This window comes from Leptosomus discolor, chromosome 1 (assembly GCF_034619465.1).
Source record: "Leptosomus discolor isolate bLepDis1 chromosome 1, bLepDis1.hap2, whole genome shotgun sequence".
Lineage (NCBI taxonomy): Eukaryota > Metazoa > Chordata > Aves > Leptosomiformes > Leptosomidae > Leptosomus > Leptosomus discolor.
The window spans coordinates 211,308,510-211,327,817 of record NC_141391.1 but is presented as its reverse complement, the minus strand read 5'-3'; the positions used below and the strand labels follow the sequence as shown (position 1 = coordinate 211,327,817).

At 48.3% G+C, this 19,308-nt stretch overlaps 1 protein-coding gene across 4 annotated transcripts in view; it reads right to left on the bottom strand.

Moving 5' to 3' along the window:
- FRMD4A (FERM domain containing 4A) overlaps positions 1 to 19,308 on the bottom strand; it is a 224,525-nt gene that overhangs the window by 123,676 nt on the left and 81,541 nt on the right. For all 4 annotated transcript variants that reach the window (XM_086474608.1, XM_086474614.1, XM_086474601.1 and 1 more), the window contains exon 2: positions 11,093 to 11,158. In XM_086474608.1, coding sequence (XP_086330734.1) covers positions 11,093 to 11,158 — 66 coding nt within the window. The remainder of the gene's footprint in view (positions 1 to 11,092; positions 11,159 to 19,308) is intronic.

The following is a 19,308-nucleotide window of genomic DNA, read 5'->3' as shown; positions in this document are numbered from 1 at the left end:
TATCTTCAAAGTTGGGACAGAGACTGAAGCTTCCTCCCAAGACAGGTTTAGATTTGTGCTTCTTCCTGCCCAAATATGGGCACTTTCCCAGCAAAGGTAATAGCAGAAGAGTTTTTGTTCAAACATAGTGGTGGTGAGCCATCTCTGAGCATCTCTGAGTGCAGATAGATGGGAAAGTAAAAGACATCCTATCTGTATAAACAGCCTCTCATCCAAAAGGATTACTTCTCCGGGAGAGGTTGGGAGAGGAATGTAAGGGGAGAACGAGCACATGTCTTCTTGCTCACGATGAGGTCATGCAGTTTTTTTTAAAGCGTGACCCAATTATAAGCTGAGAGCCATCCCCTCTGTCCTGAAAATTAGAAAAGCTGATGGTTTTTCTGATGACACCCCGTATCACGGCCAACACGAATGCCACAGGCAGCCTTTCTGTGCTCACAGCAGACACTGTGCCTGCCTCGTCCCCTCTCCGGGCACTGAACTCACGGGCATGCTGCTGTCAGCAAGCTAGCACATCCCTGGAGGAGGAGGGCAATTCAGGAAAATAAACCACTAAAGAAAGAGACAAATCCATTTCGACATCAGATTGCCCAAAGCTTCCTCATGAGTAGGCAATTCCCCAAAATAAAGACAGAAGGACCGACAAGCCGCACACTGGAAATATGGCAAAGGTTGAGGGATGGAGATTTGCTCCATCACTTGGGGACAGCATTTTGCACCATTTCCAAAGAGACCGGGCCTAAAAACACACTCCTGGGCAAAGGCAGGGGGAACAGATGGGTATTATAGAGGGAGAGGTGGGGTGGTCAGAGCAGGGGAGCACCCAGGTCTCCCTGGGCAAGGGCAGTGTGATCTCCTCAGATCCCCACACTGCCTGTCCTCAGCCTCCGGCCCCATCTGCACGGTCGCAGATGTCTCCTTTCCCTCGCATGCTGCAGGCAGCAGGGCAAACCAGCACCAGCAACCTTCGCTGGTAACACCACGGTGCCGGAGCCAGCTCCTTTTTACTTCGCTCGGTGCCATTGCCAGGTGTGATGTTGAAACCTGTGTCTGTGCGAGCACATGCAGGCTGCCCTAAACTAACCAGCCCGAACGCATCGCTGCGGACAAACTGTCCCAACCTGGCACCCAGCAGCCATGGACGGCTGCTGCTTTTGGTTACCTGCAGCAAGGGAAAGGGAAAGGAAACCATTTCCCAGTGGAAGTTTAAGATCCTTGAGAGCCTGGGAGCCCCACTTGTGGCCGAATCTCTCACTGTGCCATGCCAAAAGAAGAGCCTTTTGGGTGAAAGTTGGGATCTTTTGTCTAAACTGCATTTGCTTGTGGCTGAAAAGGAAAGGGAAAGGGAATAGAAAACAATTTTCTGTAAGCTAAGTAACGTAGCTTAGATAATCAAGCCTCGCATCTCTCGCTCACTATCGACCTACCATTTGTACTGCACAGTGCGATGGCAGCAATAAGGGGAAATGCTCCATCCTGAAATGCTATCTCAGATTGGAAATGCACATTTTTTACCTTGGCTTGAAAGCAAGTCTGCTATGCTGCCTTGCTCATCATTTCTTCTGAGCTACACTCTTCTAGACTGTTCAGTATCTCCTGAAATCATCTGGTACCTACGTTATTATTTTTGAAAATTGCTCACTCAGACCATGTTATAGAAAAATAATTTTCTATTTCCATTTCTGTTGCCTTCCTGGAGGCAGCTTTTGTCCCGTGCCACATTTAGCACTTTCTTACCTGAATTTACTGTTTGGGTTTCCTCATCTGAGCTGGGGGATGTGAAAGGAGGAGTCAGAGCCAAAGTGGAACTGATCTGGTCACACATAACCATCCACGGCGTGAGCACCCACCCAAGACCTAATTGCAGAGACTCCTTTTGTAGTCAAGGAGAGAAAGGGGCATGATTCATTTCAGACAATCTGTTTTAGGATGAGCTCAGCCATGTCCTGCAAGTGCCCTCCTCTCCCTACTGCCTGTAAAAGCCTAGCTCAGACAGAGTTGCCTACGCTGTACGTGCCTTAAGCTAGAGGAGATGAGCCTCAGCAGTGACTGCCATGGACTGAATCAGGCAGGCGGTCAGGCAGGCTGGGGATGGGGGCAAGGGACAGGACGCAGCACCAACACAAGGGCTGGTCTACCACAAAGGAGCAGCAGCGGAGAGCAGAGGGAGCTCTGTGCATTTCAGTCCCATCATCCTGTTGCTAAACCCCATTTATTTCTACCTTTGCACTTGGTGGTGCCTGGTGGCTGAGCCCTCCAGTCACCCCAGGGAGGGGGAAGCGAGGCTGGGGGACATTGCACTGCCGATGGCTGGAGCAGCATCTCACGGGCTACAATGATGTGTTTCACAGCCACTGTTGGACACTCCCAGGTTGGCCCAGGCTTGAACAAAAGCTCCACTGAAGCCAGGGAGCAGCTGAGCTGAGCAGAAACAATAGTGAATTTTTGAATTTCTCCCAAGCAATTGTGAGTGAGCTGCTCTCTCTGTAACGGAGCCGTTAGATGCTGGATGTGCCATTCCTGTACTGGTGTATGTGGTGGGAGGTCACCAGGACAATTTAAATTGCTGATGCTCTACAAAACTTTAGGATTTAACTCATCAGAAAGGAAAGACTTTTCTCCCTTCACCAGACATTTTACCGGGATTGTCACCAGCCCCTCCAGTAAATTTGAAAAGCTTCATGTGAGCTCAAAATTAAGGGTATTTGACAAATTTTAGCAGAACAACTGAAAAAAAAAACAACTTACTATCTTCACCCTCATTTGGCCAGCTGTAAAGAATACCCAGCTCTCAGCATATGCAGGATGCATAAACATGTCTTCAGCTTATCTCTCTCCTGACAGCTCATGGATAGCTCCCCAGCCTATATTAGTTCAAATGCAATTTATTCTGGAAGACTGGTAATAGGGATATTGATTATGCAGGCCATTGGAAATCACACCCTCATTTCACCCCACAGAGGAGCATGATTGCATTCCTTGGCATTACAAGGCCATAAGCACTTCGCTGTGGGAGTTGTGTTCCCTGAGGCTCCTGACGTGGCACTTGATAGACGTGCAGCGTTCAGTTACAGGGGTCTCAGGGCACAAAAGGACGAAACCTGCTCTCAGCTCTGTTCAGAAACCAGCAGGCAGCTCAGAAAGAGGGGAATGCACAGCACTACCATGCCAGGGAAGCATCATCCCCTCCAGGTAATGTCCTCAAGACACAGAAGTACCTCTGCCATAGGCAAGGTCAGGCCTGACCTGACTCATTCTCTGGAGTCACTTTGCTCCCAGCAGCTATTGCCCCCTGCCTCCACCTGTCCCATCTTCTGCTAATGCTCCTCCCACGACTATGCTAACCCGCAGGTAGCTGAGGATCAAATCTGGAGCTATCCCTGCTGGGTTTCATTAATTTCCAGCCTTGCCTTAACTAGGCAGCTTTGCTTTCTCTAGAGCTGCTCGACCAGATTGACCTTCACTGCATGGCAGATCCCCTTGGAGTGTCTCCATGCTCCCTGTCCATTTGGGCTCACTGCTGATCCCTGCCCTGGAGCTATGCACCCTACTTGACCTCTTCAAATCCTGCTCCCCAGAGCCTGCCTTGCTGGCATCTGACCTTAGAGCATGTTCTCCTCCGGCAGGTCCATCCCTTGAGTGCTGTCTGTAGCACAGGGGCCGTGTCTGTTCTTGCTGAGCATCATGGTCACCCACGGTGAGCTCAGGGGAGCCTGGAGCACCTAGCATGCCTAGGAGCTTCTGGGCTTGGACCAGCCTCTCAGGGCCAGCACCACTGCATTGCTCTTGCTGGAGCCAAGCCAGGGTGCACAGCAGAGGCTCTTACACCCCTAGTTTCTAAGCACTGTTTAGGATTTCCCTCAGATGCTTGTTCCACCTCCTGTCCCAAATCACTTCAGTTTTGCCCTTGTAATCAAACCTTTCCATCTTCACCCTTCCTGAGATCCCTTTTGGCTCTTAAGCTGAATTGTTCACTCCCCACCTCTACACATCAAATTTCTTTCTCTTCTGCCTCTGTGCTTTTCCATTTCCATTTCCCAGCAAACACTCTCCCCTCCAGGCTTGACTTCTGTGGGCTTCTGGGTTCACTGGAGCCTAAGCTGAGAAATGAACCCCAGAGCTACAGCCCTCCAGCCTGACACCAGATGCTCTGTAGGCCATGGATGATGGTGGGTGGATGTTTTTTGAGGGAATTAGTGAGGCTCCGTAGAGCAGCTCAAGACAGTCATGCCTTGCAGGCTGAAAGGCTGGGTTTGGGAGCAGACCTGTCTCTCCTGGTCCGTTTTTCATGTATCCATTAATCTTGTCTAAGGCAACATCTAGGTATTGTGCAACAACCTTGTCTGCAGGAGGTGCACTGACTGGGAAAGACAATGACACTCCCAGCACCACATTCCCCTTGGAGCAATGCTAAACATGTTTTCCCTAATGTTATTTTTCAGTAAACAGCCAACTTTTCAGCAGAAAAGCTCTTAACTCACAGCTCATTGGTTGCTCAGCCAAACCACAGACCTGAATCTCTGGTCCAGGCTCCCACCTCCCTTTGTGCAGAGTAGTCTCTCCTCCATCCCTCCACATCCCGCGGTGAGTGAATCCAGCCGTACATTTCCCCCATTTGCAGTCATGCTTGCTGTAATTAAAGTGATCAAAACTCTCAAACAGGGACACAAGCAGCGGTGGAAGGCCAAGAGGAGTCTTCCCTGCAGGAGAGAGGTGGCTTCACACCATTCATCTGCCAGGAGCCACAGGCTGTGGAGGGGTTGCATAGTTTGTCCTGATGATGTAAATCCCACCTCAGACACTTCTACAGCTCACAAGCTGATCCTAAGCTGTGAAACTCAATAATTTTTAATGACAAAGATGTTCAAAAATCTACTTTGCAATTTTCCAGGCACTTACTGAGCTGGACTTCAGTCTTACTCTTTCTGTAGTAAATCAGGATTTGTTTTTGAAATCAGACTTATACCAGAGTCCTAGCATTGCAGCTAGGGAAAATAAAGCCTGCTTTCCAGAAGGCAGATCAGAGCACCCCTTCATCTCCAACCCATTTTAAATTATGATCCAAAACCAATTTTTCCCACATTTTTCTCAGAGCAAGGGACTAGATCCTGCCAGATTCCTAGCAGAAAACTCCACTTGAGTTCAGTGTAGTCTCCAATTATTTGTCTGCCCTGCCGAAAACATCCTTTTTTTTCTTTGGAGAGGAGCAACACACCAACCCATAGCCTACAAAGCCACTCAGAGGACAGATGCCAAGCCAGTGCCGAGCCCTTGCATTAAGACGAAGGGGCACATTTCAGCTGCTTTTTTGCAGGTACAGAGAGGCTGGGTGGGAGGTGGAGATGCAGGGTTGCTCCCTCAGACACTCACCAAGGGCACCATTGCCAGCCCATCCCAGCTCTCCGTGCCCTATAAGCAACCCCAGCAATACATTCACCAATGCTGCTCCTGCAAAGGTGTAAGGGAGGGCAGTGGGGTCGGCAGGACAGTACTCACCCTCTTGCCTGCTCCTGCCTCCTCGCTCCCAGCCCAGCGCTGGCTGCTGCTGCCTTCCACAGTGATGGTTAAAAGCACTTTTGGAGCAGAGCCTGCAAACGCTGCAGGGAACTGAGCTGTCTCTCCCGCATGGCGAGGATGGCTACTGGCACCCAAATGTCTCCATTTACGGTCAGAGCTGTGCGACTGCATTTCTGCTTCAGCCTGGGAGCTGGTGTTTTTAAAGGGATCCCCAGTTTTTGTCAGTGGAGCAGGGCTGGACTCCATTTTTCTGTAATTTTTGTGGCTTCACAGGGGAGATTCAGCCTATCCTGGGGCTTGTTTATCCTGCTCTGAGGATATATTGCTGTGGTCCTCATGCAAAACCTCTATCCAAAATTAGACAGCTTCTCCCCAGCAGCAGGCAGGTGCTGTCCTCAGTACCTCCTGAAGGGGAACCTTTGCTCACCGTGCCAGCCCAGGTAACCACCCTGCTTGTTAGCACAAAAGTGAGGCAGCAAAAAAACACAGGTAAAGCCCATGACTGCAATTTCCTGACCGTGAGCAGTACTGAAAATATTGCAAAAACTCCAACAGCATCTTGAGAGGAGAGTGGAACTTTTTATTTCTCCCTCTAAACAGTATTAGTGAAATTATTGCTCTCAAAAGATGCTGTATCTTCCCCAGGACAGCATGCCTTAGCCCAGCCCCAGCGATGCTGAGCCTGGAGAAACTGTTGCGCTCTGAACTGAGCATTTCCACTGGGACAGCCACGCTGGTGACAGCCGTCTGTGCAGCAGTGAGTCACCAGCCCATAAGGCATCTCGCCAGCCCAGTGTTAGCTCACAGCTACCAGTGTCTCCCAGTCTGGAGTGATTCCTGGGGATGAGATGCTGAAGCACAGCAGGCACACTGGAAACAAGTCCTGGGCTTTTGAAGGACTCCCGACCAGCTCAGAGCAGAGCTGGTACGCAAGGCAAAAAGGTTAGAAAGGGAAGTTCTGGGCATCCCATTAATTTTGGCTGTGTGTATACATGTATCACTGTTCACATAGTTTTAGATGCACTTGCATTGCAGCTGAGAGATAGAAATGCTGCAAGCGTACCTAGCTTACCCCGAGCTGTTTGCGTAGCTAGAGTTACTTAAGAAGTGATGGTGTGGACATCCAGGTGGCTTAACCACCCAAATACCTACAGACTAGCATGGTGCTGACCCCCGCGTCACTCCCTGGCTCTTCCAAATCAGGCTCAGTGCTCCTCACGGAGAAGGTTAGAAACAAAAAAAGCCCAGTTATTTCCTACGATCAAATTTCAGAGCCTTCCAGACCCCACAGACGGCTCCGCTACAAGCCTTGGATGAGCTCTATTTCTGCAATAACTCTTCCAGAGAGAAAGAATTAGGAGGCTTAACACTTTTGGATGACAGTTGCCGGAGCTGCTGTCAGATAACACGCACCGGCAGCCGGCACAGGAGCAGGGAGTGAGCCAGGCTGCCTGATTCAGCCAGCCCGGAAAAAAGCCTTGTTTATAAAAACCCACATGAAAAGGAACAAATTGCCAATTAGGCAGAAGTCTTTAAATAAAGCAACGCAAACTTTTCATGTGCAACAGACAAATGATATACGGTCACAGGGAAATAATATAACAGATAGGGAGGCTGAGAGCGAGGAATGTGAGCAAATCCATTTTCCAGAAGCAAAAGGGACTCTCTCGCTGAAAAGGATTAGCTGGATAAAGCCAAACACTTAAAAAAACCCCCAAACTATATTAGAAACTAAACATTCATCAAACAGAAACAGGAAAAAAACCAGATTGTAAGAAAATTGAAAGAACCACACTCTGCTCCTGCTCAGAAAGCAAACGCTGTCAAAAAAAATACCCTGTGTAAACTTGCCACACACACCAGATCATCAACAGGCATTTATCAAATGAAACACATACCAAATGCAACTCTTCTTCCTAATCCCAAGTCAAACAGGCTTTGAGTTTCAGACCCTCAGGAAGAGATTTCCATATGATCCTCCTCTGTCTCCATTTATGATTAGCCCTTCTAAATTTCAGCATTTATCTGACAAAACACATTGGGGAGGGTTTTCTTTTATCTGCAAAGCCTGTGTTTCTGCTTTTCCTTAGCTGCTGCTGTACCTCTCTGCAGCCACTCAACTTGGGAGGAAAAGACTTTAGTCAAGACCCTTTGATTGACTAAACCCAGGATCACTTCCCTGATGGTGGTAACCCCAAGCCCTCGCGTTACATGCCAGCACCAAAACAAGCCAGCATTCACAGAAAGGGGTTATAAATGCTGCCTCTGAGCCAAAATCTGACTTTCGGGGCTCAGTAATGCAAATAAAACATACATGTGCGTGTGTGTGTGGGGGGGTCCCACTGGCAATAGCTGCGTGGCCAGTCTGAGGGGTCTCTGTAGTTTTGGGAGAGAATTTGTGGTGCTGAAACATTTCAATCTGGGCTGGCAGAGCTGTCGCACAGAGCCAAGGCCGACTCCTGCGAGCAACCGCAGGAGCACGGTTGCCACTTGCACTCCTCCTGCAGCCTGAGGTATGGTCCTCATTAACCATCAATTGATGTGTTTCGAGCGACATATTCATAAACCCCTGAGTCTGATCACAGCTAATTCACGGACAAAAAGGGAGTACATTTGCTTAATACACTGCTTTTGCAAACATCCTGATCATTCCCAGATGCATCTGTTTCTGCCCAGCAGCACTTGAGGCAGCAGGAGAGGAAATAATATCAGCTCCCCAGAGTCACCGGCCCAAGCAGTTTCAAGATACTCCAGAAGCCCTCCTGCATCCCTTTGATGTAGGATGCTATACCTATTTCCCTCCTTCGATCAGACCCAGCTTCTTCTGCTGTTTTTTCCCACACCAAAATACAGCAGCAGGATCCCTAAACCCTTCTCTAAGCAGAGCACTTGATATCACACCCAAGCGCTGCAAGGCTGTGTAAAGCCAGGTCCGGGTTAGGATGTTATTTTGATCTCAACCATGGCAGAGAAATCAATTCTACCAATTCCCAGCAGTCTTTCCTAAACTTGCCATAGGAGTGTGAAATTAGCAATGGAAAAGCTTCTAGGGAAGGCTGAGATTGGTGGGAAGGAGGAAATTTCACACGAGAATCTAAGGGCCCAGCTCCCAAGCAATTCAAGCCAATGCAGGTCTAGATGTCAAGGCCCAACACAGCTATGGAGGAACCTCTTTCATGACATAAACAAGCAAATCATCTCTCTGTTTCAACCCATGGCAAGACACCCACAGAAAAATACAGCTTTGAAGTGACAACCAGAAGCTTGAGGTTGGATGAACATTTTACTTACAGCTTCTTATTCAGTTCAGCTACGAGATAAGGTAATAATAAAAATAACGGTGCTTAGAATTTACAAAGCAACTTTTATCTGAAGTCTCACCACAAGTTACAAATGATACACGTCAGTTGGTGAGATTTCCCCTGGCAAAGTGCACGTTGGCCCTGGAGGGAGCCTAGTCGATTGAGGACTTGCCAGGGCAAAGCGCTTCTCATCTGGGTAGCATCACCCTGCTCCTCCCTGAGCGGAGCAGCCCTAGGACCACCCCAAAGCTGGTGGCTTTGCCCATGTTTTACAGGCAGGCAAACCAAAGTGTTGTGCCTACGTCTGCAAAACATATCAATGTTGGAGACGCACTCGAATCCAAACATCCTCTTCCTCTGTGGCCTGCTCCACCCAAAAGTGATTTATTTACTATCACCCTGAGTAGAGGCTACCTAACAGCATTGAAAAGACTCATTTAACCAGAAAAGCATCTGAGATGCCTTAGTGGACTATACTGTACTCATAGGGGCACGGTGGTACTCAGAGATCTAGGTCAACCTGCATGCAACAGAGGTTGCTGCTTTTTCTGGGCATGAATTTTTCATGATTAACCCTCCTGGCTTTCCCCATTCGTGCGTTACTTGAAAAAAACGGGTTATTGTACAAACAAAATTCAACCACGGGCCTCTTGCAAACTAATTAGTGTGATTTACAGAGCAATTCGCTTCCTATATCAATTATGAGAAATTCCCATTGAAGGGATGATCAAACACTTAAAAAAATAATATTACATGATATTTTTTCTGCTCACTCAGAAGTGGACACAGAGCTTCCCAAACCAGCCTCCTCGACTGTCATCTTCACTGTGGGTTTTTAGGTGTTACTGATAAAAACCCCAACTAAGCGTGTCGGCAGGGGAGCTCATGAAGATTTCCCACAGCATAATTTAAGCTGTGGTTATTAATGTTGCTTTAGCAGAGCTGTTCTCCAATAGCCTATTCATTTTTAATTGAACTAAGAAAAATTTTAAAAGGCATTTATATGAAATAGGAAGCCAAGTGTTGTGTCTTTGTGATGAAGGTGGCTGAACTATCCCCAGCCAGCTGCTAAGCACCAGCACACCCAGTGCAGCCTGATGCGGGGTTGCTCGCCATGCGGAGACCGTTGGTATGGTGTGTCGTTTTAATTAGTCATCCTGATTTAGCTGTTCTCATTCCAGCCTGGCTCGTTCATGGTTATCCAGGCACTCTCTGACCACACCGAGTGTCATGGGACGCTGAGGGATTTCACCTCCTCGGTGACTATGTGCTTGAAAAAATGTTCTCCGTTAACATTTTGTTAATGGTATTTTTAAGCAACTTTCCAGAACGCGAGGCTGAATGTTTTTCCGGTGATTCAAGTCGCGTTCAGCCATCCCCATTCAGGCTGGCCTGTGCTGCGTACGATCCTGCCCCCCTCCCAGCTTGTCCTGCAGCTGGGGAGTTGGGCGCTATGGGAAGTTTCATTTCCTGCTTCTGGGCTGTCCCTGGCTGGCCTGCAGCGTTTGTAAAAGGAAAGACATTCTTCTAATTCTTGTTATTAACCCGTTGGTGATCTCCGGGACACGAGTCAAAATCGTCAGAGGGGTACAGGGTGCTACACCTTCCATCGGCCCATCGTTACATGGCCAGCGCCAGACTCTCAGTTTTTCTAATTTTCCATTTTTTTAAAAAAATAAAAAATAAGGCAGATGGAGCACAGAATTATTGTAGTGCATATTTATGTCTGACACATGGTTTACAACCTCTATATTGTCTCAAGCAATGCCCGCCAGTGGCATGACCACCACAGCCTCTTCTGCTGCCGGCTGCGCTCCCGGCATGGGTGGGTGCGTGAGGCACAGCAACCTCCGGCGTGGAGCCCGGCATCGTACCCAGCGATACGGGGTGGCAAGTAAAGAAGATAAAAACAAACACTGGAGGTATTTTAAGCAGATGCAATACATTGCCCAAAGCTGAGCAACGCCTCGAAAAATAGCTAAGTGATATAGTAACTGTGTCAAAAATGACCAGAGCTGCTTTTCTATCTCACTGGCAGTGAATGGGACAGTTTTGGCACAGAATAAAGCTAATTATGTCCTGAATTAGTCCTTCCCACAGATATTTCTTTGCAGATCCTTCCCACCCAGCACTAATGCAGATTCCCTGAGCTCTACAGGCAATGACAGTGTGACGTTGCTGAGAAAACCAGCTGAAAACCCTTTTCTTTCTCCACCCTCGTGAAAATCCACAGCCGTGGCAAACTATCACATGGTGAGAAGTGCAGTTCCTACCTGAACAAGAAGCTCCAGCTTTCTGTCGTCGAGGAGGTGCACTTGGCATCTGCGGCCCTCCGTCATCTGCAAGAGAGAAGAGGCAAGTGTGTCAGGGCGCTCGGCTTTCCAGCTCGGCACGTGGCTGCCGGCTCCCTCGGCGCAAGCTGGAGGCTTTCATTCGCTGCGGTGCTTTCGGTTTGTGGCTTCTTTTTGGTTTTGTTTTTTGTTTAATTAATCCCCCTTCTTTTGGCACTGGGGGAAAGAAAAGGCTGGAAGGAGAAAAAGGAAAGCCACCCCGGTAGCTGTCATGGAGCAGCATGTGGCGTCTGCTTGGACGCAGCTGCAGGGTGGAGGTCGCTCCAGTGTGAAAAAATGGGGCCAGGGGGATGGTTTGCAGCACAGGGGCCCTGACATTTCATACCGTAGCCTCTGGCTTCGCACCCAGCTTGGCCGGTGGAGGAGGCTTCCAGACAAGTTTCCCCCAAACCCCTCAGCAGCAGTGATTCAGCCATCCTGGAGGGAGCACAGAGCAAGCATGGTTCCTCCCTGGGCCTTGCTGACGGTGCTCCCTGGGGTTGCACCAGCTGCTTGTTTGGGCCTGAATCCCAAAATGGGCTTGTCCTACTTGGGGCGTCCTATTTAAGATATACCACAGGAGCCACTTGTGATATTATTGTACTGGTCCAATATCAGTATAGATTATTACAACTATTAACACATAATATCAATAAAACTTTTAGGTACAGAAGACTTGTATAAGACTTCCAAGGACCTGTGGTGCTAAGGAATAAATGAGCCATGGCCTGAGGAAACTCATTTACAGTCAGTCAAGCCCTTTCCTGGCTCTCCTCTTGCACAGAGCACCGTAAGCAAGGAGCAACTTTGCTTTGCGGTTACAGATCCCGACTCAGACCCGCAAAGCCCTTCGTCGCACACAGGCGCAGGCACAATCCCACTATCTGCTAATGGGATATGGACTGCCTAAGCCTCTTTGGCTTTTGGAAATCCCTTCCTCAGCACGGCTTAGGCAGCACACAGGCAGCCCCCCTGGCATGGGCTCACCCCACGACACTCATGCACGCCTGGACCCGCAGTGGCACGGACCCCGCTCAGCTCCACAGCGTGGCTCAGTGCCTCAGGGACCCACCACCCCCCAGCTAAGGCATCTTCCTGAGCACTGAATGGATCCCTATCTCAATTTAATGATATTTCTTGCCATGGCAAGCCCTAAAGCATCACCAGAAGGAAGAAGAGGGTCTACAGGAGCCTAGCAGGGGCTATACAGGCTGCTGGCATGTGGCTGCCACAGCACCCTGGACATTTCTGCCCTCCCCCATCACCTCTCCTCCCTGGCACCAGCTGAGCTGAGCTCCTGATGCAAAGCTGTCCTGCAGAGAGCGGGGAGATGCGGGCTCAGGAGGTTAACTGAGGACAGCTCAGCTTGCTGCTTTGGCTCTGCGGGTTAAAAATCACCTGCTCATGTGTTTCGATGGAGCTGGATGCACTCTCATCCAGGAGGCAGTGGTGGAGGCCTCACCATCACCTTCGCCTGTTTGAGAGCCCAGGCGGTGCATGGCCATTGCCATGGGATCTGCAGCCTTGGCCATCTCCAGCAGCATCTCCCTCACCCTGCTGGTTGCCAGCTCTCAGCACAGGATCCTGCCAGGCTCTGTCCCACATCCATCTCCCCCTTTCCTGGGATCAGGACAGACCGAGCCTTACTCTGGCCCCAGCCTCTTCCACATAGCAAACATTCAGATGTGCCAACAACTCTACTGAGCCTCAAGCTGGTCATGCAAGACATGGAGTCTATTACGAGACAACTTCAGTCAAGAAGAGCTTTTCCCTTCATCTCACCCCAAATTTACAATCCTGGAATGCATAATACCATGCGATCCAAGCAGACTTTACCCCTGTTGTTATTCACACCAGCATGCCTCTGGAGTATTGGGCACGCTAAATATCATCACTTTCCATCTCATTTTCCGTGAGCACAACTGGAGCCCTGGCATTGCAGCCAAAGGAAAGCCTTGTAAAACAGGGCTTCTCATAAATGTCAGCCAGTTACCACAGGGGCAATAAATTGTCTTCTTCCGAGAGTTTCCTCTGGTAATGTTACACAAAATATGGCTTCTCATAAGGTATATTACGTGGTGAGAGAGATTTTTCTCTGTGAAGTCTGTATTAAACAGCTTTCAGCTCAGCTGTAAAGCTACGCCAGAGGCTCACAGAAGGGCTTTCCAATGGTTTGCCCTGCTTGGAATAAGAGTTGTGTGGGTTGTATTCATGTGGGCACAGGGAACCGCAAGCTTGCTTTGCTGGGTTTCCCCAGCAGATAAAACTCTGAGTGGCTGAGCTCTGCTTCGGCATCTCTCTCATCCTCTTGCTGTCACATATCTACTGCATCCCCAAGATGGTGAGTATGCACCGATATTCCAGTTTTAATAGAAGTTTACCCAAGGCAAGAGATAAAGCAATGAGTTTATCGTGGCAGTAACATGCGATGGCAGGGATGGAAACATGGTCTAGCTCTTGCATGTTACGCTCCATCGGTTATAACAAAGTTGAAATAAGAATAAAAGAAGGTGAAAGGGGGAAGAGGGAAAATTTTCTGAGATGTTTGACTTTGTGCTTTAGTGTTTCAGTGAAGCGCTTGCTTTCTGTGTGGAGCTTCTTTAGCTCTTCAAGCTTTTCCAACACAGAGTTTCATATTCCCTTGGTGTTTTCACTGCTTAAGGAAATCCCAAACGCAAACAGCTGGTAACATGAAGTATCTGAATAAAGCGAAGCTCTGAAGCGCAGCACATGATGGTTGACTAATTGCAAAGCATTTCATGAACATCACTTGCAGAAAAGGGAGAGGGAAAGCACATTGCTTTCACACCAGCTTGTCCCCAGCAGTTCTGTCCATCAGCAAAGTGGCTGTCAAAGACCATGATCATTTTTATAGTTTGATCACGCAGCCTGTGAGCACAGAGCAAGGCACATACTTTATTTCTTTAGTGCCACCTTGTTTCTGTCCCTTACAGTGGTTTGTGCTACAGCCTAATGACCCCAGCTGGTGGCCTGCAGGCCATTTCCACCTAGGCTTTTCTGTGTAAGAGGGGGTGAAGAGCTGCTGCAGGAGCCGGAGAAGATGCGTCAGCCACTGCACAGCCTCAGGGGGAGAAAGAGACCCAGCACTGGTCCCTGCTCCCAGCCCCAGGTACCAGCACAGGTGAACAAATCTTTGGTTTTGGACCTGGAGGCTCCAAGTTTTGTTTTGGGTGATACCTCGAAGCTCATGAGGACCATAGCATACAGGGCTGGAGATCTGCTACAGTATTTCCTTCTGTAGACAGCATGCCCAGCCATGGGGCTTTTCACTTCCCTTAGAAACAACTGGTGCTTTCCAAGAGAAAGGAAAAGGAGGTAGAAGACAGACTTCCTACTAGATACAAGCTAAAATATGATGATCCTGTCCTCCCTCCTTTCTGTTTTATTATTCCACCAGGTGTCTGAAGCCCACACTATGTGCTTTTTTGCATCATCAGATCAATACAAATTCTGCTAGTTTGTCAGAGCGAGAAACGGGAACGTTTGAAAGCACAGTGAGAAGGAACTGATTTAGCACAGTCTGTCTGCATGAAAGATGCTGCTTCTGATGCTTTGCAAATTGGATGATCTGCGATATCTGCTGCAGTGCAATGGATGGGGCTGTGGCCAGCTCTCAGGGGACAAGTCAGGGAATCCCTTCTGCTTCTCTCTGTAACCAGAGAAGGGAAATCCACTGCGAAGCCCTATAGATGGGAACATGGGAGCAGGAGGTCACTAAGCATGAGCAGAGGTCACTAAGCATGAGTTGAGCAGCACCAGAGTTTGGATGGAGAAAGACTACCAGGAGTGAATCGAGTTTCTCCTCTCCGAAGGCTCTTACCCAGAGAAGGATGGGGGGAACTGAGAACTAAGAGGCACAAAGAGGCTTTTTCTTCGCTGTGGAAAAGCAAAATCCCAGCAAAGAGACAAGAAGCAATGATTAGGCAGAGCTGTTGACAGGAGAGAAGGACACCTGATGTGGCAGGGAAGTGGGGGATTTCGCTCTTGATCAAGTCCTGGGTTTCACTGTGAGCTCAGTGAGTGAGTTTTCCAGTATCAACACAGCCCCCCAGTTTACTTCTGGAGGGCAAGAATCTCCACCCTAAAAAGTTAGTTTAACCTAACAGTCTAGATGCCCTTGATGCTCAAAGCAGAGAGAATTTTCAGACATTTCAAGTTAGGCAAGACAATTCCCAGGTGAGCTCTGTAGTTGTGCCTACTGCTGGCTCAGCTGCTTGCACATGGTTTGTCCCATACCTGGAGTCAGGGTCTAGGGCTGAGCCCAGCAGAGCCCTCCAGCAGCCAGCGTGCTGTATCTGCATCAACCGCCAAATTTCTGATGCTTCTCAAGAAGTATGAAGAGATGGGACTGTTACACACTTCTGAGCACTAACAGTTCATACATATGGCAGGGAGCTGCATATGCTGGGTGTGAATATAGGCCACATGCATTTCATGGGCCAGACTTAACACAAACTCAGATGGAAATTATGCACCAAAATACAGAACAGATTATTTTTTTTTTCAAAACAGCTCAGTACGTCACATTTTTATGAAAATCTGCTGCTTCTTTTAGTGCCTGTACATGCGGCATGACCCCGGAGTGCTTGAAGAGCTGAACAGGAGTGCTTTTAAAAAGCTCTGTCATTTATGTACATGAGTTTGCAGAGACTAGGGATAATTTATCAATACACAAACACAGATGGAGCTTGCAAAGCATGCGAAGATCTGGAGGAATGTTTGTGTGGATGAGGTGCTGGATTAGTGTGCAGGAGAGCTGATCATACACAAGGCATGAGTGCTTTTTCTGCTCCTTGGCTTCTGCACCTTGAGGATGGGAAAACTGACCTCCTTTGCAAAGTGCTTGGAGATCCATCAGTGATAACAAGACCTGACATTCACACTTGTTCACTCTAATGTAGAGATGCTAGAGAAAGGAAATCTCTCTCGCGGTTACTTGCGGGATCTTCCAGATCATAGCTGTTTTTCTCAAGGCAAGGACATTTTAGTTACGTTCATCACAAGACTTTAAATCTCCTTTGGAGGCTCCTACACAAATATTTACACAATGGGTTTCCTAGGGAAGGCAGACTGGCAGTTGTTTTGCTCTGCGGCATGAACTGCTCTGGCGACTGCCCTCCTCTCTATTCATCTTTGCTGTAACTCCAAACATTGTCTCAGAGGATCCTATAAACTGTCTGTGACACAGCCTGAAAACCCACACCACGCTCAGCTAATCCCTGCACACCCGTCACTTCGTCACTAAATTATCAGCAACTGCCCACAGAACTGCTCCATCCAACACAAACAGCGAAGGCGATGGAAGGAAACAGCTCCAAAGGGAACCTTTCCCTTTCAAAATGAAAAAACGCTCCTGGTGAAAGCGCTGTCACACTAAATAACTCAAAGACACCAAATGCAAATGCTATTTACAATGGCAGTTCTATAAATATCTGTGGCACGTTTCATTAGCTGGTGACTGCAGAAATAGAAAGGAATACGGTGTATATCTTCCATGACTCAAATCAGAAATTATAATTGGAGGCAGAATATTTCCTAAATGCTTGCTGCCTGTATGGGAGGCAATTACTGTGGTGAATACGCAAAAATCTGTGTTGTTTTGCCTGCCGTTTGGACAGACCCGCTGAAAGGAGGCAGGGAGAGATGACAGCCCTCTGATTACAATAAACCATTAGATTAAACATCCTGCTCCCACTTGACCACTTCTTACTGGCTTCTCATCCTGGCAACTCTTAAACTTGTAGGGAGAGAGAGGGAGGAAAAGCGGCAGGTTTTTGATGTCTGCATAAATTATTTTGTGCATGTGGCAGCACTTCACTGGGTTGAATCGGGGCCGGTCTTGCAAGTGTCTGTCTGTCGCACTGACCAGCACTGTCCTTCGCTTGCCTGCATCCATCTGCCATCTCCTGTCCTCCACTCACACTTCAAGATCCTGGAGGAATGGACTATCTTTCTTTTTTATGCCTTCCCAGTTGCTGGTCTGCAGCAACACCTAATAAATAATACTGACAGTGACTGGGATGAGGGTGGCTGTGAGATAGTGTGCAAAGAGCTGAGCTACATGGCCTATCCTTGCATGGGCACTTGGGGAGAGGGAACATGGTCACAGCTGACTCTGCGCTTGGTGGGGAGCAGCACTGGCTGGGCAGCTGGGAAGGCTCTGCCCAGAGGAGTCTGCCCTCAGGGTTTTCTGAGTTTTGCAGTCCTTTGGGTGTGATTCTGTGGGAGCAACCCCTGAAGAAGAGCAAGATGACTGTTGGTACAAATCTGGTTCATTTGCCCCAGTCATGGGGCGTCACCGTGGCTTGCAGCACTGCTCATGCCATCTCGCGGTCCAGGCCTAAAGCCCTCGTGCACACTCACTTCCCCCGCTCTTCCTCTTCACCAGAGTGGGCCATAATCAGGCGGATTGGCTTCCACCTGAGCCTTAGTGGTTGAAAGCTCTTAGGATGGGGAGACAGTCAGGCAAAACTGTTGTTTCTGAATACAGTCCTCATTTCTACTATTTGTTTCCATAAGTCTTTCCTAAACCAATAGTGGAAAGTCTTGTTTGTAATTATTTTTTCAAGAGGCAGAAAAATTATTTTAATTTAGTACAAGGCTCCTGGCATAGGGTGCATAGGTCTACATAGCCTGCCATGTCTGTAAAAGCCAGTGACTCAGTACGTAACCTGGGCTGAGCTTTCTGAAATAAGCCAATACCAAGTATTGGTAGTACCATTGTTTCTCACTACAGTGCATAAGAACCCATTAGACAACGCTTCTGCCAAACAAATTTGTTCATGTGATTATTTCTTATTGGAAAGGCTATTTGGTGCTCTGGAGCAGGATAGGTAAGCTGTAAGCCAGTTTTTTTTTTCCCTAGGAATGGTATCCCAGCCATATCCTCAGACATCTGCCATCTTCTAGCAGTACTTCTGCACGAGAATGAAGATGTTCCATATTCAAAGAAAGAAGAGCATCTTTTTTGGCGCTCCCTTTCAAGGGAACTTGGTGGTAAATAGAGCTTTGGAGTTGAAAAGATGAGCCCAGGAAAGATGCTGTAGATGTGGATAATGTGATGCAAAGAGAAGTAGCCAATTGCTGATGCATAACCAACTCCACCTTTTAATGCAGTGTGGATTTCCCTGTTATGGAAGCGCTCTGAGGGTCTGTGAAACACATGCACAGTCCATAGCTGGACTAAATGGCCAAAAAATATACGCCCACAATGATGCAGCATCTCCTACAGGTTTGGTAGGACTGGAGGAACATATTGCATGCAAGGTCTTTGGCTTTCCATACCAGCCTCTATCCAGTCCCTAGAAAAATCAATGTGCTTACCCACGGACTAGGGAATGGAGATGAAATTGGCAAAACCGTGGTTGCAGATACAGCTCTTAAAAACCTCTCATATCCTGCAGGAAGGGAATGCTGCCGTCCCTTGGAGGAGCTTGATGTTACCCATCACATAGGGGATCTGCACAGGGGGTGTGTTTAAGAGGGGTTGCACCGAGTGTTGTGATCATTTCTGCGAACACTGATGTGTCAGGAGAAGAAAAACCAGCTTCAGTAATTAGAAAGCAAGAGTCCTCCTTGAGAAAGGAGGAGGGACGGTGTCAGCCGCAGTGTCACCCCGACGGAAGCACGCCCTGAAAGGCGCGACCCCGCCATTGTGTGGATGCCGACAGGGAGCAATGGGATAAAAATTAAGGCGAGCTAAAGGCTAAGTGACCTGGTGACTTCCCTGTTTTGTCTTGAGAGCTGACAAAAGAGTTCCTGACCCGCCCAGGGGCTCCTCGCTTCCTCCGCGCAACTCTTTCCAGCCTTGCTTGGGCTCCAGCATCACCCGGGGACATCTGCACAGGTTATTTCTCATGCTTCCTCTAAACAGCGCTCAGCAAAAATGCTCTGATTCAGCAAAGCGCATAGCTGTGTCCATAAATCCCTTTTATTTCAGTGTGACATAAGCAAGTGTTTAAGTGGCTTACTGTATCAGGGCTGAAATGAAAAACCATCTCCTACGGTCCTTAAGTCCATTTACAACATCAAGCAATAACTCTCAGGCGAACTTTAAAGCCGGGAACGCTGCGTCTTAACCTCAAAACACTTGATGCTTGAGCCATCTAGTTAGAATTAAATCTAATTCCGACGCTGCA